The following is a 25763-nucleotide window of genomic DNA, read 5'->3' on the forward strand; positions in this document are numbered from 1 at the left end:
CAAACACAGAAGAAAAATATCCAACCCTGTATACAACCCACCACTGGGTCAATTAAATCCAGCGTATCATGTGTTTTGAATTTTTCAATTAACCTTTCAGAGTAACAGCCGTGTTAGTCTGTATTTGCAAAAGGAAAAGGAGTACTAGGGGCACCTTAGAGACTAACCAATTCATTTGAGTATCTGATGAAGTGAGCTGTAGCTCACGAAAGCTTATGCTCAAATAAATTGGTTAGTCTCTACGGTGCCACAAGTACTCCTTTTCTTCAATTAACCTTACTTTCTATTTAGATTGTGGCAAGGGTATCTGTTTCCATAGTGACCCACAGTAAACAGCAAACAATAGCAGATTTTCTGAAAAGGTTACCTCCTTTAAAAAAGAAAAAAAGGCAGGCAAAAGGGGACTCAGCAGGTTTTAGAGCACTCTAAATATCTTTATATTAGCATATTCCAACCATTCAGACCATAACTGAACATCAAACAGTTGTGAACTCACGGTCATATTGCTTCCTCCTTGAAAGCCTCCCAGAAAATATTCTGCTGCTTTAAACAATCCAGTTATCCTTGGGATAGTTGTACAAAATGGGGATTCTTCCGGGTGTTTGAAGTGACAGCTGCCAGATATTGGCAAAGGCTGTCCCTGGTGGTGTTACTCGGTATGCAAGATTCTGCTTACCTACAAAAGCTGCCGCTGTTGCATGGAAACTTTCCTAGCTGGGGCAGCTCACCCAGCTGAAAAGTGTTAAGGCCTCTCTGTTTTTCATAGAGTCTAAGGCCAGAAGGAACCTTTAAGATCATCTAGTCTGACCTCCTGCATAACACAGGCCAGAAAACCTCACCCACAAGTTTTTGCATCAAGCCCAGAACTTCTGTTGGAAAAATTAAACTTCAGGTGATTTTCACCACTTCAGTGACAGAGCAGGCAGGAGATGAAGCTTTAACCACTTGGACACAAAACACAACACTTTCCCCTGCTCCGCCAATCCCTGTACATGCCCTGCCCCCCCTCCCCTTTGTATTTTAGTATCATGTATTGACATCCTACACAAAGGATGAGACAGTTAGTGCATCAGGGCCAATATCAACTTCTAGTGTTAGCGGTTCCTGAGCTAGAAACAAAACAAAATACCTTTCACTCTAAAGAGCCAAATTCCCCCCGCGATAACGTACTATCACTTCAGAAAAGAGAAGAGGAAATAATAAGAGAGTTAAGACTGATCACCAGTGGAAGGTGTAGAGGAGTCCGTGAGCAGCAGCTAGTTCTAAAATGGCCACTTAGAGTTACAGCTGTCAGTCTTTGCCAAATTTAAGAAGACAGCCCCAGAAAGGCTTGCTGGGAAAAAAGACTCATTTAAAAGGGCAATCCTGCTTTAGGGAAGATTAAGAGGGATTAGCTAGGTATCAAAGAAGGTGTCTTGTCTGCCTGCTATCACTAAATCTTGATTATATTTCCTTCCCTTTGAGAAGGGGTGTCTTCTTTCACTGCTTACATTTACCTCAGTCATTTTTGTTAGAAAAGAGGTTAATCCTTCAGAACCCATTGATTCCCCCAAGATTACCTCAGGAGAAAGTCTACACAGATAGGTTCCAGGTTATTCTACAGGAATGTTAAAGATCACGTGATGTTTTGTAAGCAATGGGGATTAGGCTCGGTTCCCCTCCCCTTCAACCACTGTTGTATAGCATGCTACATGTAAGTTACCTGTACTGACACTGCTCACATATCATGTGAGAAGCACTTTGAGATCTCCTCAAAATGAGACATGCAATAGCAATGTATGACATTACAAATGACACTAACATCTGTTATAGTAGTATCTGAGCACCTGATTACTATACGAGTAGAAATGCACTGGAATGACATCCAGGGAACACAATTGTCCTATTTCTTTGGATACATCCAATTTTTTAAAAACTTCTTCCACATAGTAACCTTCCTCATTCAAAGGCTCTCAGCCTGAGACCAAATAATTCTTAATAATAATAATTTACCTAGCAACCTTACTACATATAAACTTCTCATTTGTAGGAGTCCATTCTCTTTTGCTTTCACCCTCCACCATTCCTGCCTGGGTCAAAATAGTCTATTTGATATTCTTCCAATATAGATTTTACTGTATGTAGAAGACCAAATACATTTTTTTGTGGTGTTATTAAATAGGCTCCACAAATCAACTGTGGTGGATAAGTCCCAATGCAGGTTTAATTCCCTCTTTGTTTATTGTTTCTTTAATATAATAGCTCCACTGTAAGACTGAAGAAGCCAGGAGACAAACTGATCTTTTAGAGGGCAGAAGATGAATATGAGATTCCCCATGCGACACACCTCTTTTTTTTAGCTGAGAAGTGATGCCATTGCTCCACTTACCAGCAGGAAGGATGGGAGACCCCCACCATCTTCTCTGACTGGGGGAGGGGGAGGAGCTAAGTTCCCTAAGCCAGGGAGATGGGGAAAAGGAGGGATTTCATTCTCTTAGTTTATCCCCTAATTGCTTCAAATGACTTCATTTCCTAACTGGGATGGCCCCTTTCCTACTATTTGCAGAATCACCGCCTTCTGATTACATCACTGAAACATCATAGCATTATAAAATGTTTGTGTGCTAAGATAATGTCAGGCTACGACAGCTGAGTCTCTTCTGGTTCCTAAGTACATTACTCCATCATGCAATGTCTACACTGTAAACTGTAACAGGACTCTTCTTAAAGGTTTCTTATTATCCTGCTTGAAAACTCATACAATTACCTTTGTTGTACAGTTTTTCAAGTCTCAGAAAGCTCCCTCTTTTCCAAAAGATCCATTGCACTCCCCCTTTTCATTCATTAACAAGTTGTTTCCCTATGGATACGCAGCATTGGGCATTTGATTTGAATGAGCTCTGCAACAGGTTTCATTTAAATGTTTTTCACATTTTTAAACAGGCTTAACTGAATTAGTTCAGTTGTATTCTTAGAGGAGATCCCCCTAAACATACTTTTTTTTTTTGTAATACTACACTTTAAGTTTTGCCATCGTTTACCAACTACAGTTTGTCATCTTCAAAAGCTAATAATTAAGTGATTAAAAACAATTTATTCCTTCTTTAGTTTTGCCATAACAAGTCTCAAACACTCTTCATTAAGTAAAGAGGGGAAACTTGAGGGTTTGTTAAATTAACCATCTCCATAATAGCCGAGCTTGACTCCCTCCCACACCACTCTTCTGCAGTTGCTTAGGTGCCATGAGCTACCTTTTCCTGTGCTTTAGTTCCCCTTCCCCAACACAGATATTTCATAATCCATGCAGTTTGCCATTCCTGATGAACAACATAGATAGGGATTTATTTTAGCAAAATACCCCTGTATTATTCCAGATCTCTTGGTTTGGGTACAGTAGAATGACATTAGCCTGTAATAAAAAAGCATATCCTAATACAATACTCTTGTTTTGATCCTTTTCTCTCTCTCAGGCCTGTAGCATAATGCCAGGTGTGAAAGGCTGGAGATATGAATCTGCTGGTTTGAATTTATGTTCAAGTAATAGGGACTGTTTCTGATCTCAGTTAAAGCTCTGACTCCAGTGAGGTCAATTAAGTAGTCAGATTTATTCTTGTGATTTAGGCCCTGATCCTACAAACATTTAGGCACATGCTTAACTTTAGTACCATGGCTCATCCCATTGATTTGGCTAATGGTGCTTTCCTGAGCCAAATTAAGCCTACAACTACACCTGTGGCAACTCTTACTTTCAGCAGTTTCAGTTTTGCATACACTCAAACGTGTACCTCTTCTCAAGGGCTTAATTGCCCACTCAGTTAACTGAACTGGATTTGCAAATACAAAGATTTTTATTAATATCAGTTTTATAAAAATCAAATTCAGGACCTGGCCATTTTTTAAGAGAGGGTTTTCCATTTTAGGGAAAATTAGTAGTGGGTTAGGATAAGTTTCTTGTGTTTAAATAAAAAGAGTCTGCATTCAGTATAGTTGTAACTGGTGCTGACCTACATCCTCAGGAGATATGGGACAGATCAATCAAGTTCCCGCTTCTTAAGTCTATTGAAACGTGGCAGAGTCCAGAATTCGGAAGTCTTGGAATGACCTATGCTTCAGGAGTATCCCGTTGCTAATAGCAGCTAACGCCTCCAGACAACCTACAACAACACAGCACCAAAACACATAGCCCATGACAAACTGTAGCCGATAGCCCAGCTTCCTTAGACAGCCCTCCTGAAAGAGCTGCTCTGACCGGTGCATGTCACCAGTACAATCTGAATAAGTCTCTTTACAACAGCTTTCAGGAGCACATATATTTCCAGTGTGGACATGTCGTGAAGCTGCTGCCTCTGCCCAATCTGTGTAGTTGTGGACCCCACAACACTGCAGCTGTCTCTGGATTACATCCACAGCCCTACTGCCTGGATGGTGGGAATAAGTCCCATTGTACTGATGGAAGAGGTGACCCATGGTGCAGTTCAGTTCAGAGCTCATCCTGTCAGAGTAGACATGCGCCAAGGCTGCTGAAGAGGCTTCCAGGCAAAGTAGAACAACAAGCAAGTACATGAAAGTCCCCTGTTGATAGCGGGAGTTCCTTGTGGAGATACAAATAGCTAAAGCACCAGTGGGCAGCAGCAGAAAGGCAGATACAATAGCCAGCCAGCCTGGCACAAGCAGGAAACAATCCCAAAAGAAGGATTTATAATTTTTGTATGTAAGGATCACAAAAGCTCCACCAAAGACCAAAGCTGCAGCAGCCCCCCACAGAATAAGACCAAGTAGAGCCAGCAGCACTCTAGCAAGGGGTCTAACCCAGGACTCCATGGTGCAATAAAGAGGCTGCAAGCTAGTACTATATCTAACCCCCTTCATCTTTCTTAGCTTCTACCTCTGTGGGTGTTGCAGCCACCATTTGAGAGGCCTTCATCTACTTATCCAGGTGAAGCAGATACAGCTCCCACCCAGCATCAATTGACATTTTAAAGGAGACAAAGCAAATGAAAAGATCTAGCTTTCTGGGACAGATCACAATTAATATTATCCCAGGCATGCATGTGTGTTGCCTTTTCAACACAGTTTGCATAAATCTGTGAGATCAACATAGTGCTTGTTAATGAAAGTCCATTTATTTTGCTGTCTGTGGAGACATTTTCATTTGCAGAGGCAGAGCAAGGATGGCAGCAAAAGGGCAGTATTAGCTACAAAACAAACACTAATCTACTCCATCCACATGATAAAGGGCTAAGATGAAGGAAGCAATGAGGGTAGCTTGTTCATTCTGCATTAATCACACCCCTTGGCCCTTCCAACTTAGAGGCTAGGGATAAGGTTAGTCCAGCCATACATTGTAAAACTCAGTCCTTCATCATTAGTTAAGACACAAACTATTACCCAGGTCAAAGTGGTTTAAGATGGACAGATCTATTTAGTCAGTACCTCCATATTTACCACCCTCACCCCCAAAACCAGACTCATTATCCTTTTCTTCTTAGTCTTTGTGTTGTACATTCATTGACTTTTATGAGAGTTTAACATAATAATTAATACTTGGGCTTTGTCTTCATTGCAAAACTTCTATCTGTGAAATGAAAATCAATCTAGTTATGTGGGTGAACCCCTGCCCAACACACACACTATATACACACTTAACCCTGTTTAGATTGCACCAAAACTGATTTTAGACAAATGCTATTGTAATACACACAATAATGACGTTATTTTCCTCACTTTGTATACGGGGAAAATGAGTCTCAGAAAGGCTAAGTGACTTGCCCTTGGTCACTAAGGGAGTCAGTGTCACAGATCAACAGGTAGAACAGAGTCAATCCCTGGGTGTATACGATATGGGAAAGGACAAAGAAAGGCAGCATAGTCTAGTGGTTAGAACATGAGCATAGGAGCCAGGAACTCCTAAATTTCAGTGTCAGGGACTCGCTCAATGTTTTAGATTAAGTCACTAAACCTCTCTTCTTCTATTTCCCCATACACATAAGAACATAAATATTATGGGGTCAGACCAAAGGTCAATCTAGCTCAGTATCCTGTCTTTTGATGGTGGCCAATGCCAGGTGCCCCAGAGGGAATGAACAGAATAGGTAATCATCAAGTGATCCATCCCAGGTTACCCGTTCCCAGCTTCTGGCAAACAAAGGCTAGGGACACCATCCCTGCCCATCCTGGCTAATAGCCATTGATGAACCTATCCTCCATGAACTTACCTAGTTCTTATTTGAACTCTGTTATAGTCTTGACCTTCACAACGTCCTCTGGCAAAGAGCTCCACACACTGACTGTGTGTTGTGTAAAAAGTACTTCCTTTTGTTTGTTTTAAACCTGCTGCCTATTAATTTCATTTGGTGACCCCTAGTTCTTGTGTTATGAGAAGGAATAAATAACACTTCCTTATTAACTTTCTCCACCCCAGTCATGATTTTATAGACCTTAATCATATTCCCCTAGTTGTCTCACTTCCAAACTGAAGAGTCCCAGTCTTATTAATCTCTCCTCATACAGAAGCCATTCCATACCCCTAATCTTTTTTGTTTTGCCCCTTTCTGAACCTTTTCCAATTCCAATATATCTTTCTTGAGATGGGGCGACCACATCTGCATGCAGTATTCAAGATGTGGGCATACCATGGATTTATATAGAGGCTATATGATATTTTCTGTCTATTATCTATCCCTTTCTTAATGATTCCCAACATTCTGTTTGCTTTTTTTGACTGCCGCTGTACATTGAGTGAATATTTTCAGAGAACTATCCACAATGACTCCAAGATCTCTTTCTTGAGTGGTTACAGCTAATTCAGACCCCATCATTTATATGTATAGTTGGAATTAACGTTTTCCAATGTGCATTACTTTGCATTTATCAACATTGAATTTCATCTGCCATTTTGTTCCCCAATCGCCTAGTTTTGAGAGATCCTTTTGTAGTTCTTCATAATCTGCCTGGGACTTAACTATCTTGAGTAGTTTTGTATCATCTGCAAATTTTGCCACCTCACTGTTTACCCCTTTTTCCAGATGATTTATGAGTATGTTGAATAGGACTGGTCCCAGTACAGACCCCTGGAGGACACCACTGTTTACCTCTCCCCATTCTGAAAACTGATAATTTATTCCTACTCTTTGTTTCCCATCCTTTAACCAGTTACCAATCCAAAAGAGAACATTCCAGGTTTAGGAATCTCTCTCACAGCCTCAGCTGTGAAGATCGATGCAAAGAATTCATTTAGTTTCTCTCAATGGACTTATTGTCCTTGAGTGCTCTTTTAGCATCTTGATCGTCCAGTGGCCCCACTGGTTGTTTAACAGGCTTCCTTCTTCTGATGTACTTACAAAATTTTTGCTATTACTTTTAGAGTCTTTGGCTCGCTGTTCTTCAAATTCTTTTTTGACCTTTTTTGACCTTCCTAATTATATTTTTATCCTTCATTTGCCAGAGTTTATGCTTCTTTCTATTTTCCTCACTAGGGTTTAACTTCTACTTTTTAAAGCATGCCTTTTTACCTCTCACTGCTTCTCTTACTTTGTTGTTTAGCCACGGTGGCTCTTTTTTGGTTCTCTTACTATGTTTTATAATTTGGGGTACACATTTAAGTTAGACCTTTATTATAATGTCTTTAAAAAGTTCCTATGCAGCTTGCAGGGATTTCACTTTTGGCATATACAGTATAGGGATAATACTATTTACCTGACAGGACATTGGTGAGGTCTAATACCCTGATTTTTTGAGGTACTGACCAGCTGCATGCTCAATCAAAATCAATGGGAACTGCTTGGAACCTTGAAAATGTGATCATAGCTGATTAGCCAGTGTCTGCAAGGCACTGTATAAAAGTGCCCCATATTACAATACAGTCATATATACATACAGAGAGTGGGCTGATTTCCATTAACACGCTCCTTCCGTGTGCTGTACAAACGTGTCACTAAAGCTAATTATTTTGAAATGAGACGTATTGTTCTTATCATTTTTAATCCTCACCATTTACAACAATTAGCATATAGTGATTGACTTGTTAAATCTTAAGCAAATGCTTACTTATTTCAAAATGGGACTGGGATATGTTGCCCTGCAATTTGTCTCTGAACTCCATGCCCGCCCATCCACATCCTCCAGCATGCAGAGCCGTGCTGGTTTAAGTGAAGTTGCTTTCTCTTTGTGCGGAATGTCATTTTCTCTAATGACTGTAGTCAGTGTCTCCAGGGAAGGTGGTAGAGGGGAAGGAAGAAAAGGAACACCAGTTCCCCCCAACCCCCCAAATTTCCACTCTTCAACTGATTTAATATTTCCATGAAGCAGGAGAGATGCCTCACAGAAGTATTATAAATAGTCTCTAAGTCTAATGGCAAGCTGGCTGTTTATTGCTATTTTGTAGGCTTTGTGAAAAGAGCCCACAAAGCAACCTTTTTTTCTTCTTCTTCTTCCCTCATGCTCATAAAACTTAATGGGATATTAACAATCGAATTACAGCACTCTTTATTTTTAGCTTATTCTGCAAGCTTTGAAATACATTAGGCTGCCTCAAACTGCCTACAAGAGAATTTTATAACACCTGCAGGTTGTTTCAACCTGGGTAACTGCCATCACCTCTCAGAATATGCAGGAGGGAATTTCAGTGGTTATGGAGGCCTAGAGGCTCTTGTCTTGCTAAATATTCCCCAATATACAATTTCCCATTTATTTCAGTCTGACTCTTTGGACCACATAAAATCAAAGAACATTATTTGTCTCCTTTTGTAAAGCATCCAAATGTCTAAGCACTTTCAGGCCTTTTATTAGTTTCTTTTTCCATCTGGAGAGCAAGAGCGGAACAGGCTTTTGGAGATGTAGGCCCCAATCCTGCAATGAGTTCAGTACAGCTGTATGCACATGGAGACCCATTGAAATAGATGGGGCTCTGCACAGTCACAGGGTCTACCCACATGGAACTCATTGCCGCAGCTGGGTCCCAGCTGGTAAAGTCAACACGTGGAAGGATCTGTGTATCTTTTTGGTTACTCCTTTGGACAACAGTGTAAGCTGTGGTTTCCCCAAAATGCTAAAAACCACCGCTACACAAAAGTAACCAAAAACCTGATCCTGTCAAGTACTGAGAGCTGTCAACTCCCATTGGTATCAGTGGATTAGAGAGTGCTCAGCATTTTACAAGAGGGGACTATAACATTCCAGGATTATTGTTAATTGTACTACAGGAGTGTCTAGAAGCTCCAGCCAAGGTCAGGGCCTCATTGTGCAAAGCATTGTACATACACACAGTAAGAGACAGTCCCTGCCCCAAAGATCTTACAATCTACATAGCTCTCCTGCTGGTAATAGCTCATCTTAAGTGATCACTCTTGTTACAGTGTGTATGGTAACACCCATTATTTCATGTTCTCTATGTATATAAATCTCCCCACTGTAATTTCCACTGAATGCATCCGATGAAGTGAGCTGTAGCTCACGAAAGCTTATGCTCAAATAAATTTGTTAGTCTCTAAGGTGCCACAAGTACTCCTTTTCTTTTTATAGATGAGTCAGGCACTGGGTGGGAGAAATACAGCCCTTAACGATGCCATTTTTTTAATGTGTAAAATAGATTTTAAAGGCACATCCAGCCAAAAGAATTGCAAAGTACTTAGTGAAGGTATCCACCAAAGCAAGAAAATTTGATGATGAGAATATAGATGAAGTGGAATGGGAATGCTCTTCTGATTTCCTTCCACTGACAAAGTGGTATAACATGATGAATGTTGTCCCTGCTTTCTCTGGGGTCATTTCTGCATGTGAAATGATGGGTATTGAAATTCAAATGCAAATTTAACAGCTAATACAGCTTAGATAAAATGCTTTCTGATACATTGCTGAAAGCATAATCCTTCAAGTTAATAAAACACCAAGGGCATATTTTTTGCATTATTGTTGTACCAAACTAAGATTAAGATTGAACTGTTTTGATGAGGAGAATGGGTCAAACAGGTTCATTCCACCGTGGTTTGGAGGGTGGACTTCAGAGCACTGTGATGTCGGGGTGTGTGTGTTGACACAAAAATGAGATGCAGACAGAGATGTGGATTGATTTGATATGACATGGGCTGTCATTCACAAGGATCAGCAAGCCCTTGCTGTGATAGACAACTGAATTTAAGTGGGCCAGTTAAGAATTATGCAGCAACTGGAAACAGAACCTAGACAGGATCAGTGCACACAGTAAGATACAATGAACCTAAGCATAGTACAAAAGCTAGACAAGACCTAGCAAAAGATGGAATTGGACATCGAGGCCAGATCCTCAGGCCCTGGCAATTCCTGTGCAAGTCACTGCAGTAGCATAAAGGAAACTTAAAGCAGCCTTAAGACAGCAGCTGAAAATTCCCCGGAATCCATAGCAGGCCTTAGGCTAGTGTACCTAGCCCTACATGCCAACTCCACCGCATTCAAGGGGCATTTCAGGACAGGGTGAAGTATGGGGGTGGGGCTTGAGCACACTGATCCCTGGTGATCCTGGCTGGTGGAACAGCTCCTTTCCTGAAGCATATGTAATGTGCAGCAGGGTCTGACTTAGTCCTCAGTATCTCCCAGGATTGGGAGGTGAGGGGCAAAAAGTTGGTGGAAAGCCACAGCGTGGGAATCAGCCCTAAGTCTTTATAAGAACTGGAGGTACTTTGACTAATTGACTGGTCTCAGGTTCAAGCTATTGATCTTCCCCTCCTTGTGGCCTTAAGCCATTTTGGTTGCTCATCAGAGGAGTTAGCAAATTGGGAACTGGCGATTAAAGCGGGTTGGAAATTTTTCATTGAAACAGTTTTTCAACAACAACATCAACAAAAAAGCCATTTTTGTCTAAACTGGAAAGTTTCAAAACTGGTGTCATTTTGATCACATTTTGTTTAAAAAAAACCCAAAATGATAATGTCCAATTGTCACATTTTGATATTTTATCTGGATGTTTCCAGTTTTTTGAACTTCAAAATGAAAGTTATTATTTTCACATGAAAAACATTAAAGGTCAAAATCTTTTTTTTTTTTTTAAGTTTTCCCATTTTTCATAGAAATTTAAAATCTTGACATGTTAAATGTCAAAAATTTGAACTTATGCATTTTTGCTACTTCCTTTCTGCTTTCCCTCTTCTTCCCCTCTCCCCCTTTTTTACCACTGACTATATAATAGAATGCATGATGTCTAGGGTTAATTTATCCTGTTTTACATTTTTCTTTTTCCATTTTTTTTTCTTTTTTTGCCACTCAGTAATTGCTGAAAACTTCCTCAGACTTTGGAAAAGATACACAAAAACAAAAAAGAAAAAGAAAACTAACTCTACCTCTCTGCAACTTCGACATTTGGAGAAGTATTGAAATTACCGAGGGGCAAAAGGAAAAAAATGAATAAAAAATTAACAATAAAAGCCTGGCCATCATTCATTTTATTTCAGAGTAACAGCTGTGTTAGTCTGTATTTGCAAAAAGAAAAGGAGTACTCGTGGCACCTTAGAGACTAACCAATTTATTTGAGCATAAGCTTTCGTGAGCTACAGCTCACTTCATCGGCTGAATGCTGTGGAAAATACAGAAGATGTTTGTTTTTATACACACAAATCATGAAAAAATGGGTGTTTATCACTACAAAAGGTTTTCTCTCCCCCCACCCCACTCTCCTGCTGATAATAGCTTATAGAAAACCTTTTGTAGTGATAAACACCCATTTTTTCATGATTTGTGTGTATAAAAACAAACATCTTCTGTATTTTCCACAGCATGCATCCGATGAAGTGAGCTGTAGCTCACGAAAGCTTATGCTCAAATAAATTGGTTAGTCTCTAAGGTGCCACAAGTACTCCTATTCATTTTATTGTACTTGCTAACAAACATACACACAAATAATTAAATAAATGCAATAGGAGGGAATGGAAGGGGGAAAACATTCAAAATTTCAAACATTCCAAATTTTGAAATTTGTGGAAAAATATTTTGTTGGGAGGAGCAGGGGGGAACTGTTCTGAGCCCTGTGAAACAGATGCCAATTTGAAATTATTGTTTTCTCAATCAGCTCTAGCTACATTTTTTTTAAAATGTGACTATTTGTAGTTCACACTGTGCACATGACATTCTGGAGGTTTCAAAAATTCTAAAGAGCCAGCCTCATCCTCAATCACAAAACAAAACAAGAGGCTTTTTAATTGCTAACTCATGAAAATGATTTACTGCTTTGCCTGTAGGGAGATAGACATCATGTCTCAGTGCATTAGTGGAGAATTTTAATAGTAGTCTAGTCAACCTTACTGAATAAAGAGGAGGCAATGAGTTAAAGTTTCTGACAGCACATTTTGAACAAACCCATCAGCTGAAAGGGATCCTAGTGAGACATTTTCCCCTTGCTAATATGAGTTAGGGACCTCATTCAGTACTGAGCTGAGCAAAGCTTTAGGCTGAGAGTTTTTAAAGCTGCCTAAGGAGTTTGGAATAAACTTTTCAAAAGCACTTAAGAACCCTTAGTCCCATTGAAAGTCAGTGATTGTTAGGCTCCTAAGTCACTTAGACACATTTGAAAAGGATACGCAATTCCTAATGGGAATGAGGCATTCCGATCTTCAAGGTGCCTTTGAAATTTTCAGCCTTAAACTCGACAGAAACTACCACATTTTGCACAGTTCTGGAGTAATGATCGCATTCCAAAATAAATTCATACAGAGGTATCCACTGACCATGAACAGCTAAACTGTGTCGAGACAATTGTGGCCTGTAAAACACAGAGGGCTGCTGACATGCATCCCCTGCAGGAGATTCAGATACTTCCTGCGATATGGGAGAATTGGATTACACAAGTGCAAGTATGTAGCAGGACCTGTTCAGATTGTGCTATTAGGTCACGAAGTCCCACCTGAGCTGTAGTGTGACTTTTTAGGTCTTGTGTTCCTTTGCCATATGGTATGAAGAAAGAGCTCCTTCGTACACACAGAGGTTAGAGATGATCGTAACTTAAATTCTCTAGAGAATCAGGATGTTTCTGTTTCTATTACAAACCACACAGGGACACGTGCTAGATTTATTCTTTCATCCTGTTGGAACCTCCATTTTCCCATGTCTCTCTCTCTCGCTCTCTCACACATATACCCTGTCTGCAATTCTGGCTACATTACCTGTTCTTCGGTTCAATACCCTTCTCTCCAACTGCCAGGATGTAGCAGTTGAGAGTGGGGTGAGGAAGGAAGTTGCACACTAAAATCTTGAGCCTAACAATCAAGGAGGCCACAATGAACTAGATTTGCAAAATGACCTAGATTTACTTCAACCTGGGAGGAGAAGGTCTACAGAACTGCAGAAATCAGAGATGGAAAAAACCTATTTGCTGATTTAATTCATCCAACTTAGTGCAGGATTGTTGTCAACTGTCCATTTAGTAGATTTGCTCTTAAAACTATGCTGCTTGTTGCTCTTACTTAAATTGTCTCCATGTTTAGTGAATCCCACCACCCCTCATCCTCCCCCTTTAATATTTCATTCATTACTTTACCAGTGAGAAACAGATTAGAATTCCTTGGTGGTAAGTGTCAGGACAACTCTTCTAACCTTTTTTAAAAGTTGGACGCACATTGCTGGTTTCTGATGTTCCTGACTGTATCCAATTGTTGATGTTCCTGATTGTATCATTTTTTCTCTGTGGATGTCATTGTATAATCAAGGGGAATGCTTCATCATTATTCAGGACAACTGACATTCATTTCTTTGGCATACAGTCAGCAGCATAACAGCATCCTGTTATCTGTATGTGGCATGCAGCTGTCTTGAACTAAATTTCTCCTGACAGAGGAAAGAGCATGAATTCAGAATAATGGAGTATATTTTATGCTACACCACCACACATCCCAGTTTTGAATGGGTGTCCCTACGTCCTGCTAATTATATTGAAAGTGCGGTTTTGTCTATTCAGAAAAGTACTTAAGCGGAGGCAGCACAGGCTGGCAGGTAGTGCAGTGGCCTGGGTTTCCAGAGACATGGATGTTATCCCAGCATTGCCATTGGTCTGCTGCCTTACCTTGGTCAAGTCATGTCCCTGATCTGTGCTTCAGTTTCCCCCTCATTTTACCTGTCACATCTATTACGGTGTAAGCTCTTTGAGGCAGGGACTGTCCCTTACCTGGCTTTGGGTACACACAGTTCCTCGCACAATGGGATCCTGATCTCGATGCTATTGTAATACAGTTAAAAACACAATCTTTTTTTGTTTTCTTTATATTTTATTGATTTATTTTTTTCAAAAATAAGGGGGAAAGGAAAAAAAAAGACCAAGGAACAAAAAAGTAAAGAAATGGGAAGGGAAGGAGGGGAGGCAAGGAAGGGACAGGAGAGTGATTCCTAATGTATGTTTCTGTGTTCTGCTTGATTAGAGCCAGTTGAGAGAATCCATGTTAACTTACCACATTCTCTCCCCAGATCTGTGTTGATAATGCTGATGCTGTCTGGACATAAACGAAGAAAGTAAACTAAACAGGACCAGCAGATTACAAGAGCACAAGAATTAGAAATCTTCTCCACTTGGCAAAGGGCAATATGAGAAGGGAATACACTTTATTATCAAGCTATAAAGAGGGTGCAGATATGGCAGCTGTAGAGGTGGGAATTAGACAGCATCCTTTTCTTTATTGTTCCAGTGATAAACAGGCATATATCAAATGTGATGTTCATAACATATCAATATCACATTTTATAGTTACTATAGTACATAATCTATTTTTATTATCTTTCCAAGCTCGTGATAGCAGTATATAAATTGTCAGCAATGTCCGAATTAGTTCTGTGGTACACAGCTAGGAAGCAGAACTAATCTTAATGGGATTTTTAGGCATTTCTATTCAGATTAAATGTTAATTTTAAAAAACAACAACATGATAGTTGCAATTTACTTCTAAGCTGTGTTGCTACCTACAATTCCCTCACCACACAATTGCTTTCAAAAGGCATTTTTCTTTTAAGCATAGGTACTGTACTCAAGTGGGGAGATAGTCTGTTAGGTTTATACTCCTAGGAGCATCTGATTGCAAAAACAAAACAAACAGCTGTAAAAGTTATTTGAACATGGAAAAATAAACAGAATGGAGCACAGTTAAAGAATAAAACAGAAATACATTTCCCCTGCCTATTTCCAGGAAAGGGGTCCCCATAAAACCTTACAGGCCAAATTCAGCCCTGCAGTATTAGGCACAGATCCCCTTGTCACCAATTGCAGCTATGCTCTCCTGTTGCCATGGCTTCATTTGGGGCTCAGGTCCCAATTTTCAAACGTGGGTGCTTAAGTTTGGGCACCTGTGTAGCCCAAACCCCATTTTAGAGACCTAAGGGTGGCATTTTCATAAGTGCCTAATCTAAGGTAATTATATGGCCCCCATTACCATAGTATGTGAGTAGCCCTGCGATCCTGGGAGCCCTTCAAAGCCAACTCACATCAGGCGTGACACATCACTGCCCGAACACACCGTTGCCATAACAAAGATCTCAAAGGTATCACGTAAGGCAGTGGTGACCAAACTTTTCCTCTCGCCCCCGACCCTTACCTATAATGGAATGTGTCCGCGCTCTCCCTTTCCCCCAGCCGGGAGTGGAATCACAGCCAGGGGCTGGGAGCGGGGTTGCGGCCGAGGGCCGGTGGCTGAGCTGCAGCCGGGAGTGGGCACACAGCTAGGGCTGGGAGCCAGGAGCAGAGCCGGGGCTGCAGCTGTGGCCAGGGTCGGTGCTGGAGGGCTGTTGGGGGCAAAGGGGGGCTGGCCTAGGCCCTTCGGCGCCTCCCTGGATGTTTCTCAATGCCTTCCTAGGGGTTGTGCCACCAATTTGGGGACCAGTGTTGTAAGGTGTAGGGTTGCCAACTTTCTACTCGCACAAAACTAAATACCCTTGCCCCGCCCCCGCTTGAGGCCCCACCCCTGCCCCTTCTCCGAGGCCACTCACTCCATCCCCCCCACCATCTATCGCTTATTCTCCCCACCCTCACTCACTTGCTCATTTTCACCTGGCTGCTCAGGGGGTTGGGATCTGGGAGGGGGTACAGGCTCTGGGCTGGGGTGCAGGTTCTGGGGTGGGGCCAGAAATGAGGGGTTCAGGGTGCAGGAGGGGGCTCCGGGATGGGGCAGGGGATTGGGGGGTGTAGGGGGGTGAGGGCTCTGTCTGGGGGTGTGGGATCCGGTGTGGTGCTGGGGATGAAGAATTTGGAGTGCAGGAGGTTGCTCTGGGCTGGGGATGATGGGTTCAGAGTGCGGGACTGGGCTCTGGGCTGATGCCTAGGGGTTTGGAGGGAGGGGGATCAGGGCTGGGGCATGGGGGTGTGAGGGCTTCGGCTGTGGGTGCAGCTGGGGATGAGGATTTTGGGGTGCAGGAAGATGCTTCAGGCTGGGAATGAGGATTTCAGAGGGCAGGAGGGGGATCCAGGCTGGGGCAGGGGGAAGGGGCTCAGGAGGAGGTCAGGGGTGCAGGCTCTGGGTGGCACTTACCTCAGGCAGCCCCCGGAAGCAGCAGCATGTCCCCCCGTCCGGCTTCTACACGGAGGTGAGGCCAGGCCGCTCTGGGTGATGCTCCATCTGCAGATGCTGCCTCCACAGCTCCCCATGGCTGCAGTTCCTGACCAATGGGAGCTGGAACTTGTGACGGGGCAGCACACGGAGCCCCCTGGCTGCCCCTACACGTAGGAGCTCAAGGAGGACATGCCACTGCTTCTGGGAGCCACACGGAGCCAAGGCAGGGAGCCTGCCCTAGCCCCGCTGCACCACTGACTGGACTTTTAACGGCCCGGTCAGCAGTGCTGACTGGAGCAGCCAGATCCCTTTTTAACCGGGCGTTCTGGTCGAAAACTGGACACCTGGCAACCTTAGGTAAGGTGTCTTATGCAAACCGGTGATACGATGGCCCTGAAAATCACTGTATGATATATGTATATATATATGGGTTGAGTACAAACAGTTACAGATGTGTGCTGAAAATATGTTCTTAAAATGTGTTTGGGAGGCAGAGCATAAAACCAGCCTGTCCTAGACAAAGGAATGTGTATTTACCTGTTTGATCAGCTTGGTTAAGGCAGAGAACAATGGAAGTACATTCACATATAAGATAAACAAATCCATTAAGATTACCAAGCAGAGAAGAAAACTATGTCATGACCATGCTGGGAATCCGAGTCTGCATCCCTGGAAGCCTTCCTGGCTCTTGAGTCAGAGACAATGGACTTTGAGTAAGATAAGGGGAGCAAAAAGACCTTTTAGTTATCCACCACTGAGGGGACATAGAGTGCAGCCCCTCTGAGCCTGTGAAAGTTGGATCCTCTAATCTGGAGGGCTAGTGAGGCTGATAACTTGATGTAAGTAAGGCAATTCCTTAGGCATAGATTGTACCTTGCTAAAATCAAGTTTTCGTAACTTGAAGCTATGTTTTGTTTTATTTTTAACCGTACCGGTCTCTTTTGTTTTTGCTTAGTATCACATACATCTCTGTTCTTTGTTAATAAATTTATCCTTGCTTTATGATGAAACCACCTCAGTGCTGTGTATTACAGAGAAGTGTGAGTCTTCAGCTAATCTAACAGGCTAATGAGTCCTCTGGCTCATGAGTCCTCTGGCTCTTAATAATTTCTCTCAGTGTCCAGTGAGAGGGACTGGATGTGACAGGGAGAGGTCTCTGGGAAATTCAGGAACTGGGGTTCACTAACTGTTACTTTCAAGGCAAAGTTTAGACTGGCAGAGTCTTGAAGAGTTTGCTAGCAAAGCAGAGAACTGACACACAACTTAGCCGCAGCAAACTTGCTAATACAGAGTGGTAACACATGTTAAGAGGCTCACAATTCTGGGTGTCCTGTGCACAATGTCACAGCCCCAGAAGCCTTATTGTATTTTTCTTCACAACACCCTGGTTAGGTAGTCAGTGCCATTGTCAATCCCATTTTATAGATGGGGACCTGAGGCACAGAAAGATAAAGAGACTTGCCAAAGGTCATACACAGGAAGTCTGTGGCAAAGCAAGGAAATGAACTTGTATCTCCTATGACCTAGACTGGTGCACTGATCACTTGATCCCTTTTCCTCCCTGCCCCCACAATGGCACCTGTGCTCCGAAATTGCATGTGCTCTTTTGAATCCTACCCTAAGTGCTTCCCTTAGCATCTGACTGCAGAATTGGACAGCCAGACCTGCCCACCTTGGTAGGAGTAGGGGATACATTGTGAGACCTGGAAGGATAGTGAGATAATGCATAGCCGCCTCTCCTAGCTGTGTCCCTCTTCAAAACCCCTTTTACCCACTAAAGCTTTTAACCTCGACTGAGTCTTGACTCACACTTAAGCCCCCATGCAGCAGGCACTCAAGCACATGAATAGTCCCATTTCCTTCAGTAGGACTACTTGTGCTTATTACATACATGGACCAGGACCCTAAGCCTGGAACTGAGTAGTCTACAGCAAGGGGGGAGAAACCAAAGATGATAAACTGCACTAAGAACAGAGAGAAGGATAAAGTAAGTGGGAAACAGTTACTCATAATAACACAATGACCCATTCCCACACATAATGCTGCTCATGAAACACCTGTAGATAGAGGATGCAGTTGCTGGATCAGGATAAAGCCTGGAAGTACAGAGGTAAGGAGTGTATTAGCTTTCCTCCTCTAATCTCACTTCAGAATTTTCCTCAGAGGTTCTAGCACAGAGAAGCACTTTTCATTTTCATACCGTACCATTGCCACCCAGTACTGGATGGTAGATATTTTTGTGAAGTCTGAGTTTGTTACATAGCTATGGCTTTGTTTACAGAGAACAAAGCCCAGAGGTAATTTTCAGAGCTATTGTAACACCTACCATCTTGGCCAATACACCTTGCATTGAACCAGGGACCTTCTGAGCTAACAGCATAGGCTGCTATAGCAGTAGCTGGGAGTGTAACAGATGCGTAGCCTCTTTGAATTGGGCACAGAAACACACACTGCCAAGTGGGTAACACTATATGGCCTGTACAAATGTGTTTCATTCAGCATGCAGGATATTATTGACCTTTGGATGGGACGTAGAGAAAATCGTAGTGCATCACAGGAGCAGGAGGCAACAGGGACCGGCAAGTCAAGGGATTGGTAATGGGATATGGAAACTTTCCCATCTAGGCGGCTAGTTTCAATCTGGTTCATGACATAGGCACCAATCCTGTAATTGTGTCCACAATGGCAGATGCCTACACCCATTTGGAGTTGCAACGGGACTCAATGCTAGCATAAGGGTCTGCTTGCATGGATAGACTGCAGGGTTAGAGCCTTATATTAGTAGTTGCTGGATGTAGAGCTCGTCAAATATTTTCAACTAAACTTTTTTCCACCAAAAGACTTCACAGAAATGGATCAGTTTTGATGATGCTTTCATCAAGAAGGTTTTTGTCCTAAATGCTTCAAGTCCCAGCCTGATTTGGAGCAGGTTTTCCCTGTCCCAAGACAGTGCCCTAACCCCTAAGCTACACAGAGTCAGAGAGTCCGACTCACTCTTTCTCAGCTATAAAAAGTCAGAGTCTCTGGGAATGTATACACTGAAATCAGGTATATGACTGCAGCTCATGTAGACATACCGGAGCTAGTTTTAATCTAGCTAGCTTGGTTACCGGTAGCAGGGAAGCAGCAGTGACATGGGCTTCAGTGCAGGCTAGCTGCCTGGGTACTTACCCAGCATTCCAGGTGGCTTCAGTTTCACTGCTATGGGTACCCAAGCTAGCTAGATGAAAGTGAACATGTGTATGTCTACACAAGCTGTAACTGCCCTGTGATTACAGTGCAGACATATCCTCTCTCTCCAACTTTTGAAAGAGTTAATTTTCTTTTTGGGTCAGAATGAAAACCGATTTCAGACCCTCCAAATGGGGCGTGAAACTGAACTGTGTTCCCACCAGCCCTAGATGGTGCCCTGTGACAGCTGTTCAGGAGCTGGTATGGAATGAGTTGGTGGTCTCAGCTCAGCTTCCAGTGCACAGGCATCCATGCCACTACCGTCTCTGCGGCCCCCGGCACTGGCTAGCTCCCCAGTGGCTGCCACGCCTTGTCGCCATTCTTAGCAGAAATAATTCTGAATGAGCACAAAAGCTGCTCTCTCCTCACTTGCAGTGGTCCCAATCGATGTCAGGAAGAAAAGCATCACGCGGCTGTCAGTGCTGTATCAGCGCTGGGGATAAACAGACAGCTTCCATTTCTCAGCTTGCCGTCCTGACATCTTGCACCGGCACTAAGTTCACTTTATAAATATTTATAGGCCTGTCACAGAGCTAAATATGCAAAAAAGCTGCTGCAAACAAATGACAAAAATACCTGTCTCCCACACATACAGGATTCTGAGGTAGTGGGCTCAGTTTTCAGTCTGGCCATCAACATTTCTGTAATCCAGAGAAAGGAAGGTCACAACAAAACCCTAGGACTCCACACCCTCATTCAGGCTCTATCCACAGACATCACAATCAATGGCAGATGCCTTAGGTAAGCCTAAAATAGACAGAGATTAGAATAGACAGAATGATGAGAGAGCCATTCAGCCTCAACTTCCCACCTGGACTGGAGCTGATGCAGTGACAAACACTCTGCAATGTTTCCTCAGCTGCAAACACAGGACTAGAATTAAATTCCCCTCTTTTTTGTGTTCTGTTTGGTTTAGTTAATTGACTGGCTTTTGTTACTAATGATTACTCTCAATACCAAAAGACTTTGCATTTCAGTCGATTTAAAACATTTTTAACCCTGTGTTGCTATGCATGTAGCAGGGTGTTGTAAAGAATGAGCTGCTGCTCTTTTGCACAAGTGACCTGTGTGTGTAAACATTTGATTATGTTGCCACCCTGCAGTGTTTCTCCAACTGTGGTCAATGTAGGAGTTCCAAGTTGGTCTGCTTTGGTTACAATGGGGAAGCAACTGTCAGTTCAAACAGTGTCGGAGCCTGCTAATGTGTAGCCCACTCCAAGACAGTTTTAGACTTTCCAGACGCTTTTCTGACCCACTTAACTACAATAAACAACAAGAACTAAGGAGCTTTTTGAAAAAAATCCATATCAACAATCCGATCTAGTGTGTGGCTTTTTCCATCAGGAATGTTGCTTTGGTTCAGATTTACCCTGGATCAAATTTGCAGAGAAATGCAGCAAACAACAAAGGGCAGAACTAAACTACAAAGTGAACCAGAAAGATTAGAGTAGTGGGGGCTAAAGGTAGAAACACGGGTTTGGGTTACAATTAAATGGAAAATCCTGCACCCAGATAGAAGAAATGTAAAGCGTTGATAATATGGGAACATCCAAGCAGCCACCTACATTTCAGTAAAGCAAACTTATTTAAGTTTCTTCGTTTTTAAATACTGTCCTTATATTGATCAGGAAAGCAGGCACTGCATGCTTCAGGGCAATCAGAGAATCTAGATTCAGAGGAGGAAAGGAGGCAGTTCAGAGTTGGATCCAGCTCCCATTGAAGTCTGTGGGAATCTTTCCATTAAGTTCAGTGGTGATGAACTCAGTTCCATGAAAGGATCCTTATCTTTGCAAGTGACCTTCTCTATGAAAAAAAACTGAGAATAATGGACTGAATAATGGAAGTAGATAAATAGAAAGACAGATATTTCCATGAATATACATTAGGACTCGAAACAAGAACTGGTCAGAGAAACTTCAATCGAACCATATTCCATTGGAACACGTACTTCCATCAAAAATGAAATGCTTCACAAAAATGGGTTGATTTAAACAGAATTTTGTGTTGGACATTTTCAGAATGAACTGTTTCAATCTTTCATTTAGAAATGGCTTTTCATTTATATTTTGTATTAGATATATGAATGTCATAAAAAAATTTAAAAACTCAAAATCAAAAGAAATGTTTTGAACAACACGTAAAGAATTTTTTCTCTGAATCTTCCTTAGGGGAGAATTTCAAACATTTTGGTTTTCGCTCTGATTCAGGACAAAGCCAAATTTTGAAATCTCAAAATCCTTCACAAAATGGAACTTCTGGCCTCCATACAGCTCTAACAGAAACATACAAAAGTCTTGCTAAACATGCAGAAAGATTTTTGGGGAAGGAAACGGCATTCTCTGTGTTCTTCCCTTCTGATATAAACTTTGATCATGAAGCTTAATCCTGTGTTTATCTTCAATATGAGTTTCCTGTATGTGAATTGATGGATGGGTTGGGCCATTATTTAAATAATCAATCTTCATTTAATCCATTGTGCACTTGGAATCTTTTCATGCTTTCTGATTTGTCTCTATACTGATTTAATCAATGAAAATAGAACAGTGTAAAACCAAAATGAAATCAAAATCTGCCTACTATCTTAAAATGTGTTTTAAAATCTCCTCACATCCAGTAAGGTTAAATTAGCTAATTAAAAATATTTTATAATATTTTTGGATTTCAAACTTATAAATCACACACACACACAAAGCTGGAAAAAGAATAAAAAAGCTAAAGGTTTGAACAATATTAAACCATTAGCCTATCATCAGGGATATACAAAATGCATATTCATGTACTAGATAATATTTTGGTGAATAGATTAGCAGGTAGCGATAGATGCTGGCTTTCATATTTAATTTTCACTCTTTTTCAAATGAAACAATAAACTAATATATCTATTCAGACTGCTTAGACTAGATTTCAGTTGCATTTGAATAGATGCAAATATTGACATCCTCAGTAAGCTTTGACTTATAAAGTGTAGGGCTGAAAGTTAAACGGACATCATTAATTTTGAAATCTAGTCATTTTTTTAAAATAAATTCAAAGTAGTTTCAGATACTACACCTACTTATATTGTAAGTCACAGTGGGCAGGGACCACCATTTTTAATAGATACATAAACAGTATTAGTAGTAATATGCCTGACCCTGAATCCTCCGAGCTATTTTTGTCGTTTTATAACCACATTCTCTTCCTCCCACTGTTTAAAGATATTTTTTTCTCCCTGGACAAACAATAAAGGAAACTGACTACAGGAGAAACCGTGAAACTGACAAGATACAACATGCTGTTGAATGCGCAACATTAACAAACTGAACAAGAGAAAAATATCTTTTTCCCTAATCCCTTTAATTTCTAGGTCAGATTAGTCATAACCTGTAAAATAGTAGGCAACACTTTTTTCATATAGAAGTGTGATATTTACATGAGTGCTATCCCTTTAAATATATATTCTAAAGGGCTTAGGGATCAAAGCCTTGTTAAGAAGCTCTCAGCCTTGCCTAGCAGGCTGCTAGGTTCAGCACACGGTCCCCCAAACAAACAGACCATACAATATATTTCAGTCAAGCAGCAAGCACACCACAAACACACACACTACAGACAACAAACTTACCCCCAGGATCATGTAATCGCTCCTCCTTCACCTGGAGAACTCCCTCGCAAAACTCCTCTGTTAGCCGCAAACCTAGTGTTAAGTGACTTATGATCTATCTATTGCAGGGTTTTTTCCTGCCTCCATCACTATTGTATCGGAGTACCTCTGACCTTGAATTGGGTTCAGCTTGTGTGAGCTGCTTTTCATCTACGAGCTGATTTCTTGTAGGCATTCTGACTTCTTCATGGCAGTGGCTGAATCAGTGGTGAATGAGCTATGTGGCGGAGTGTGGCTTACTGTTGAAAGCTAAGCATTGTTCTTGCACACGTGGCTGTCATTGAGTTCTTCAGGCCAAATTTCCAAAGGGCCCTTCTGCCAGCCCCAAAATTTGCCCAGCAACCATTTTCCTGTGCAGGTACAATACAAATATTCATGAAATTGTTTTTGTTTAAAAAACAAAGTTCTAAATTATCCCATTTTTTCCAGCAGTGAAAGATTTGTGAAACCACCCCAAATATGACTAGTTGAGAAGGTGGAGGTGCCATTTGCTTTAGCTCAGCATGTTCCACCCTGTTTTACACCCCCCTACATCCCACACCAGCAGCCAGCCAGAGCCTCCATCTTGAGCACATTCCCACTGCCTTTCCTTCCCAGCTCCCTCCACCAGCACCCAGGCAGATTGACTCCACCTGCCAGCTTCATCTCCTCCCTGCCCCCCACCACAGTGCTGCCTTCACCCACCATCACCAGCGGGTGTGTGGGGAATCTTACCCGTACAAGGGAGGAGCGTCGCAATTTGTGCCTCATCTCCATTACTTCCATAGAGCTGGAAGCTCTGTGGACAGAGGAGACTGTGAAGAGCCCTCTGAATTGCTAGCTACCTGCAGAGTCACATTCCCCTTGATGTTTCCATTCACTGCTCCCAGCCTGAGAAGAATTTAGCCTTAAATCTGAGGCCTGGTCTACACTGGGGGGGGATCGATCTAAGTTACGCAACTTCAGCTACTTGAATAACGTAGCTGAAATCGACGTACTTAGAGCTATTCACCGCGGTGTCTTCACTGCGGTAGGTCGATTGCCACCACTCCCCCATCAACTCCACCTGTGCTTCTCGCTCCGGTGGAGTACTGGAGAGCACTCGGCGGTCGATTTATCTCGTCTTCACTAGAGGTGATAAATTGACCCCTGCTGGATCGATCTCTCCAGAGATAAGTGTAGACATGCACTGAGTAACTCCTCAGACAAATATAATGATAACCAGAAACACTGAGCTTTGCTAGTCCTGGTTTTATGGACCCCTGTACATTGGTAGCCATTAGTGCTGCAGTAAAGCACTCACACAGAGAGGAATAAGAAAAGGAGGACTTGTGGCACCTTAGAGACTAACCAATTTATTTGCCACAAGTACTCCTTTTCTTTTTGCGAATACAGACTAACACGGCTGTTACTCTGAAACCTGTCATTACAGAGAGGAATGAGTTTTGATTAAAAATGTTTCTTCTCCAGGAATACTAAGTCCCTGCTTGCAAGATTGGAAAAGTGCAATGAAAGTGACAAGCAGGTTTTACACTTTCAGACTGACAGTAAATCATTCTGAATTACATGCACCACATGGACACTTGCTACAATTTTTACACCCTCATTTTGCTCCATCAGCAAGTACAAGTTCAGTGCTGCACCTGCCACTGGTCCCCACATGCGGAGATGTCATATGAAGAAAGAGCATATATTTTTCTGTCATAGGAATCAACTCTCAAAATTAAATCTAGGAGGAAGGACTAAAACCAGAGAGAATCTTGTAAAGATGCACTAAGGATACTGAAAGCTATGCACTCAGGTCACTTTGAGTAATGAAATCATTTTAAAGATCAAGCTTAATTACTTACAAATTTGACTTTTTTTTTTTTTTTACCTTTCAGGTTGAAGTCTTTAATGAGGAGCAAACTGAGAAGGGACAAGGATAATGTATGATGAAAAATTAGGTTTATCTCTGAAACCAGCAGGGACATTTCAGAGATGCTAACAGAAATCTCAGTACTGAGCTAATAACACATTTAACTCACACCTCTTCTCTCTCTTTTTCTTCCATATTTTACTGTGGGTCGTTTACACCATTGGCCCATTGTTAATAAAAATACACAGGATGAGAGGAAGTGGGCATAAAGCACTGTTGAGCAGGGAAGTGGACAGGGCCTGGACTCTGCCCCCATCCCATGTTCCAGAACATTTCACATTTCCCATGGAGCAAGCAGGAAGCTGGCTCCATATTGTGATTCTCTGTGTACTGCACCTTCCTTAGACTAGATTGCAGGGTACCAATCCCATCCGTTGTTCTTTCCATCCCAGGATCTGAAAGCTCTGCTTTATATATTTACAAACATTAATGAACTTAGTTTCCCAATAATGAGCTGGGGAGCATCACCAGCTACATTTTATAAATGGAGAAACTGAGGCTCAAAAAGTAACTGGCCTGCCCGAAGTCC

At 42.0% G+C, this 25763-nt stretch overlaps 1 protein-coding gene across 1 annotated transcript; it reads right to left on the bottom strand.

Moving 5' to 3' along the window:
- Window positions 1-4035: 4035 nt before the first annotated feature.
- LOC144265406 (tetraspanin-3-like) lies at window positions 4036-4800 on the bottom strand. The gene has a single exon (XM_077818046.1). It carries the CDS (start codon window positions 4798-4800, stop codon window positions 4036-4038), a length of 765 nt encoding a protein of 254 aa, XP_077674172.1.
- Window positions 4801-25763: the final 20963 nt, after the last annotated feature.

Source organism: Eretmochelys imbricata, chromosome 5 (assembly GCF_965152235.1).
Source record: "Eretmochelys imbricata isolate rEreImb1 chromosome 5, rEreImb1.hap1, whole genome shotgun sequence".
Lineage (NCBI taxonomy): Eukaryota > Metazoa > Chordata > Testudines > Cheloniidae > Eretmochelys > Eretmochelys imbricata.